This window comes from Tigriopus californicus, chromosome 2, assembly GCF_007210705.1.
Source record: "Tigriopus californicus strain San Diego chromosome 2, Tcal_SD_v2.1, whole genome shotgun sequence".
In the NCBI taxonomy this organism is placed as follows: Eukaryota; Metazoa; Arthropoda; class Copepoda; order Harpacticoida; family Harpacticidae; genus Tigriopus; species Tigriopus californicus.
Genome location: NC_081441.1, coordinates 10,423,420 through 10,430,249, shown reverse-complemented (window position 1 = coordinate 10,430,249; position 6,830 = coordinate 10,423,420). Strand labels below are relative to the sequence as shown.

At 37.4% G+C, this 6,830-nt stretch overlaps 1 protein-coding gene across 2 annotated transcripts in view; it reads right to left on the bottom strand.

Moving 5' to 3' along the window:
- The window catches only part of LOC131893667 (uncharacterized), a 7,420-nt gene extending 2,128 nt beyond the window's left edge, over positions 1 to 5,292 (bottom strand). Inside the window, exons 1-3 of one of the 2 annotated variants that reach the window (XM_059243772.1) lie at positions 4,883 to 5,292; positions 4,174 to 4,489; positions 748 to 1,032 (exon numbers count right to left, since the gene is read on the bottom strand). In XM_059243772.1, coding sequence (XP_059099755.1) covers positions 960 to 1,032; positions 4,174 to 4,489; positions 4,883 to 4,958 — 465 coding nt within the window. In that variant the 5' untranslated portion in view covers positions 4,959 to 5,292 and the 3' untranslated portion in view covers positions 748 to 959. Of the gene's footprint in view, positions 1 to 747; positions 1,033 to 4,173; positions 4,490 to 4,882 lie in introns of those variants that run through there. The other variant, XM_059243771.1, reaches the window with a different exon arrangement.
- Between the last annotated feature and the right edge of the window lie 1,538 nt (positions 5,293 to 6,830).

Sequence of the window (6,830 nt, the reverse complement as noted above, 5' to 3'; positions counted from 1 at the left end):
TCTCTCGCATCCAAGAACATCAATTGTTCATGAAAAAAAAAACATTTGTCATTAAAAACAAGAATACTGTAAAAATCCAACATGACCTCTTTACAGTGTGTTGTTGGAAGTGTTAAGGCTACTGAACGGTTTTCCTGACCAAGGTTCTAAAGCCTGCCAGTCCATGAAGCAAAGACATGCCAGTCAGAATACCAGAATAGAACGAGACCTCGCCATGTCGTCAACTTTTTGTTACATTGATTGTCTTCTTGGATAAATGTTCCTCCAACATTCCTGTGGGGATGTCGCATGCCCTAGGTCTTAACAGTTTCTTCCAAAGTTGGTTATAAAAATAATCATGGGATTGAATTGAGGCTTTGAAATGTTAAAGACAAATGAGAGGAGACTCCATCAGCCTTCATTTTCTTTATTTAACAACAATAACAACAACTACATAGATTAATGATTGTGCTTCGTTTCCATCAGAGCTTCTTCTCTCGCATCCAAGAACATCAATTGTTCATGAAAAAAAAACATTTGTCATTAAAAACAAGAATAATGTAAAAATCCAACATGACCTCTTTACAGTGTGTGTTGGAAGTGTTAAGGCTACTGAACGGTTTTCCTTGACCAAGGTTCTAAAGCCTGCCAGTCCATGAAGCAAAGACATGCCAGTCAGAATACCAGAATATCCGCCAACATCAGATTGCAAATCTCAAAAAGGAATAGGCGAATTTTTCCTCATGTTTTAGAACATAGGCATGAAATATAGGTATTGTTCACTTCGATTGGGCAATCGATTTGCCCTGATCTCATCGTTGCTTTTGCCCAAAATGATTTCCAAGGAGCGACAAGGTGTGCCTTTTTGATCTTCATCTCCGATTTCCCAACATGACTTGGATCCGTTAAAAAAGTGGATAGGTTGTAAGTGAGTGTCTTGATACATCACTTGGAATTGTCGAATTTGGCCTGGAGTCACTTCATTGGGCATTTGCTGGTTCTCCCAAAGGCGACCAAGAAAAATGCACGTATAATTCCACCTTAGCGTTTCGGCTGCATTGAAGAGAAAATGTTTATCTATGCGGTTGTACAATAACAAATTGGAAAATATAGTCGTGATTCTAGGGATGCAAATTTCTGGCAAAAAAGAGAGAAAGAAAGAAAAAGACCCATTAATAGCCAATTGAAGTAAGCAAGAGAATAATGGAAAGTTCGATGAGCATACCCACTTGAAAGTTGGTAAAGCTTTTCAAATGTGTGGTTGGATACATCGCACGTTTAAGTCCAGAGATAGCATCACAATGCTAACTCTGTACAAGTCGATGTTGCAACCACAACTTGAACATGATTCACCTTTTTTAGCTCCAAGTGCTTCAACAGGTTTGTAAAAGGTTGAACAAGTCCAAGATGTTTTTACTAGGAACATTGAAGATATGAGAGAGCTCTCGTATTGGGAGAGGTTAGAAAGGTTGGGATTGTACAGTATTCAGAGAAGGTACGAAAGGTATCTGATATTGTACGTTTTCAAAAGCATTCATGAGCTTTGTCCCAACCCAGGGTTTAGGGTCAATTGCAGTGACCGTAGAGGCTTAATTGTGCGTTTTGAGAGCCCCTTCAAGCCCTCGAGAAACCAGGCTAGTTCGAACAATGAAGTCCACTTCTCTTCTTTCTCGGGCTCCTTCATTGTTTAATTTGCTTCTCTCTAATATTCGTAAGGAATACGTGAGCGTTGTTGATCCGGTTGTAGCTTTCAAGTCAGACTTGGAATTTTTTTTAGATATCATACCAAGGATCAACCCTGCATTCAAGGACTAACTTGGTCTGCCCACTCAAATTGTTGGTAGGCCAAATTTCATGTAAAGATTGAAAGGTAATAAATAGACGAATCATAAACCTCTCATTTTAATAGTACTGGGGATTACATTCCCTGTAGCGGTTAGAAAACCGTGAAAAACCAAATCAAAAAAGAAGAAAAAAATGTCTAACAACCCCAAAACTAAGCATAGAGGTTCTTTGAAAAGTGATTGAGCGCAATATATTTAATGTATTTGACAAATGGCTCGATTTTATTGGACTTGTTCCCTCAAAAATGGCAAATAGTATGAAAAGTGAGAAATCAAACTTTAAATTGGCTAAAAAACCGCTTTTTTGGGGACAACCTTAGTGACAACTATGCCTTGAAAATATGCCTTTTTGACATAAATAAGGTTTTTTTTCACTTATGATGAACAAGAAAAAAATGATTAAGTATCAAAAGAAGTTGTCATAAAGTTTGTTGCCACGTATAAAATGGTTGACACTAGAGCCACTATAATAGAAGAGTACGCGCATGAGATTTTTGGTCCCAAAACGTCGTTTCCATTGTACTGTGGTTCTTCAGTTCACCCCCAAGGCGGCTTTTCCTGTGTTATGTATTTACTTCATTGTTGTAAAACGTAGCAAGAAAATAAATCGGGTGCAAGATTTTTTAATTTTATAGTCTCTACGACCGTAAAATATAATAATTTAGATGATTCGGAAGGTTCAGATTCACATTTGATGCAACCTTATCCTGGATTGGCAAAAGTGATGCGTACATTTTGTTAAACTACCATTTGCCAAACTTCAACTTAAGAGTAGAGGTAAGTGTAATTTCATTCATATTCATTTCCTTCGTTTAAAAATGTCAAGTTTAATGGAATCGATAGTGGAGTAAAAATTGAAAGTGTTGTTGAAAACATGAAATAACAAGAATGTTGGCATTCAAAAACATGCACCGATACGAACTTGGCATTCCTGAATGGGCGGACACAAACTTCTTTACTAAATTACAACGCGCCTTCAGGCATACATCCTTGCATTATGCGTCAGACCAGGGAGGTAACATTAGTTTAAATCAGGTCGAGTTTGACTACACGTTTGAATCAATACTCGAAACATCCGTTTGATGAATAAATGTAGACAAGTAACCCTAAAAATGATAACACAAATGTAATGAAAATAGGCCCCACTTGTACCTAAAATCTTTCACCATCATCATTATAAACAGTTTACAAAACTATATACAGTCACCCTTCAGTATCGCCGTTTCCGGCTCATGTGCATTGAACGTAGAAACCTTTGACTTGTCTTCAGGACTGCCAAAGTGAACTTCAAATATGGCCCAACTCATCTCAGAAAAAGGCGATGAAGCTAGCATCATCCATTTACTCAACAACACGCACACAAAAATATTTCGTTGAAAAAATGAGCTTCTTACTCCATCCTAGAATTAGAAACTAAGTCTTGACATTTGCTATGACAAATATTGTAGGCGCACATTTTAGCATCCCTGTTAACACAGCCGGAAGCAGGGTTGCGTTATCAGAGATTGTCAATCTTCCGGCCCGACTAATTTGTCATTTTAAAGGCCTTAAAGATTATAGATTTTTTTCTTTAAATGCACACAATTCATTTTCTTGCTACGTTTTACAACAATGAAGTAAATACATAACACTGGAAAAGCCGCCTTGGGGGTGAACTGAAGAGCCACAGTACAATGGAAACGACGTTTTGGGACCAAAAATCTCATGCGCGTACTCTTATATTATAGTGGCTCTAGTTGACACCATGATATTTGACAGGCTCTCCAAAACATCCTCATAATTGTATTTTAAAAGATATTTAGGAAAAAGATATTCCCTAAAATTTCTCATTTCCCCACTTTCGTGAATAAAACTATTAAACCAAACCCTGAAGCCGTGTTGATTTTCCGGGGAAATGGCATAAATCGCTAAAACTCATGCATCAAACAAAAATATTAATGTAAAAAATCCGAAAGGCATAGAGGAACATAAAAAAATGATTGAAAAGGTCTATCGTGACCTAATTTCTTTTCTTTTAACCACCTCAACTTTTCTATGACATGCATTTTCAACTCTAATAGTGAGTGAGAAGGCGTTTAATCTTACAATGCCCTACCTTCTCCCAGGTAGCGTGACCTTCTAATTCCTAATTCTTTTGCTCCTAAATGAAAGCCTGCTACTTAATCGTCGAGAATATTTGCCATTCATGATTCAATTGTAACTACGATTAAAGTTTACCATGTCACTATTGTCCATCAAGTAAGTATCGACACAAAAGACATCTCCAATTTCGGTACGAATCAGTCACCCTCTGACTAAAGAATCAGGCCAAATTTTCAACTCAAAGAGATGCTACTGGTTAAGCACTTACTAATAGAACCGCAGGTAATAGATTCCCAGTTGTTGATGTCGTTCGGCTCTGGAAAATGTGAAGCATCCCTCCCATCCACGTGTCTCAGTTTTCTTGAAAGCTCGACTTAAGGTTGCATTCCTATAACGTTGTGAAGGTATGCCATCCAATCTGGCTTCGTTATATCTCTCATGGAAAAAATGAAAGAATTGGTCCAGTTTGAATGTAGTATCATTTGGGCAGATGGTAACATCCGGAAAAACAGTGTCTCTTTGATCCACGACTTTGGTTGAGATATACTTGGGATAAGCGAGATAATTTTCGAAGCACAGGTAGACTGAAACATATGGTAATGATTCCATTAATCGGAACAAGGAACGGGCTCAACTCTTGAACCTCTTTTGACTCATAAAAATGACCTCTAAGTTGTGGTCTGAATAGGTCAAAAGTGATTTGTCGAAGAATCATGTTGAACCGCCTGTTTCCCTGAGCAAATATTTCAGAAAATGCTTTTAAATTCCAACCCTTTTGCCTTCTTTTACACTATTGGATTTACTGGGGATAAATCAACTGGATACATGGGGGCTTCCGAATAAGAGCTCCTATTTTTCACTTTATTTGCCCCTAATATGATGGGTATAGGTTTAGATATTATTTGCACATGAAGATACCAAGGATGACATTCAATTTTGAAGCGAAATTTGGTTTTGACGATAAGATTCTTACTCACCTTGATAAAATAGGAGAAAAATAATGACAAAATATAATATGATCTTCAAGAGCTCGAGCACTCGAACCTTTAGCATGTCGGACACAAGCTTGAATGATGTTGTATTTGGTGTGTGGAAACTTAAATAATCAAATTTTCATAACTATCCGGATGTGATCATCAAATTCTTACATTTTTTCTTCATCGCCTTGACGCGTCTCGTTCTTGTACTTGATGAAAGAAACATAGTGCGCTAAGAAAGAGCTGTCTCATTTGACAAGAGATTTAGAATCCGGTTGGATGGCTTTCACGGAAAACAAGAGAACTTTAGTTCAAAAGCTGACATTTAAAGCTAATTCTTACTTATGCTTAAGAAACGACAGCACGTGCGTTTCTCAAACAGATTTGTACCTACAGTAGTATCGTTTGATATTGTGTTATTTTCAGAGCAAGGAAAAGGCAAAAACTCACCCATGATGTCAACAATGTCAAAAAGCGAAGCAAGGTTGCCATCTCGTACGAATCAAGCTTCTTGTATTTTGTATTGGACTCAGAGGCTTGGCCTCAACCGCTAAATATGTTACAAAGAAGTGATTGAGACTCTTAAATAAGTATCGAGACATATTATGAAGCATGTTTGAGGCTTCTTGTTTTTCTTGTTAATGTATCATGTCACCTAGGGCAACCATGGATTTCATAGCAGTAGAAATTATCAATGTTTTAATTTTTTTATTATGTCCCATAAAATTTCAAGTTTTTTTTGATTTAGTGCATTCCTTCTTTTCTTTGTCTTGCAGGAAGCATCTTCATGCTCCTTGTACAACCGGCTAATTGTGTCGTCTTTGCCGTTAAAGATATGTCGGTGTCTTTGTAAATTGCAATGTCTTGTTAAAAATTGTATACACTTGCCCTAGTTCTATCCTAGGAACAGTCAGAAAAGTTTTAGTAATTTCTTTAACTTTAGTTGGGAGATAAATTGAGGGTTTGCCTACATCCGGGTGAACCCCTCCAATAGTTAGACCATTGGTTGGTGATACTTTTCTTGATTTCTTCCTTCTAAACGTTTTGGAAGACTGAAAGAAACGGTTCAAGGGTCGAAACAGATTTGGACGGCCCATCGTTTCGCCAAGTTTCCGCTATTTCTTTTTGGTCCATTGAAATCCCCCAAATGTGGCATCCGTAGGTACGAATTGGCCTCAACATACCGGTGAGGGTCCACCAAATTAGGAGAGAAAAAGACAAGATCGAGATGTTTGAGCGAGGACGTGCGCTTTGTTTGAACACCCTTGTTACATTTTAGTTTAAAGTCAGAAACTCGACACAGGTACTTTACTTGTTTAAGGTAACTCAAAATCAAGTCGAAGTGAAGATTTAATTACAAAGGTAAGAACAACCCATCCTTGCAGAGTCCTCACAGACCGGAGTCCCAAACAGGAGGAATCGCTCAAGCTCTTCGATCTCTATTTCTGTAGTTGTTAAAGAGCTAATGGTAAGGTTGAAAATGTGATATTTTTTTTAATTGGTCAACAAAAACTTGTGAAGTTGTGCTTTTCCTAGCACTATTTTGTTGGAAGCAATGATTCCCAAAGTGTTAAAACATAATCAATCAAACAGAAAACAACTTCATATAACATGATTATTTATTATTTATGTAGCCTAACTGTTCGGAATTTTACACATTGAGAACTTGAAACATCTCCCAAAAGAGTTGATAGATTATTCATTGTGTCACAATACTTGTGCAATACATTGTTCACTTAATATTCTCTTACTCAAGTCTGTCATCTTAAAACCCCTGGAGCTCCTAGGTGGACATTTTCGCCTTCCTGCAACTCAGCTAATTAGTACTGATCAGGCTGGCCAGGTTTTCTTCAATTCAGCCGGCGATGCTAGTTCGTGTAAAATTGATGCTGCTAAAAAAATGCTACTTGGAATTCGAAAATGCTAGAACAATGCTACTTTTTTAAGA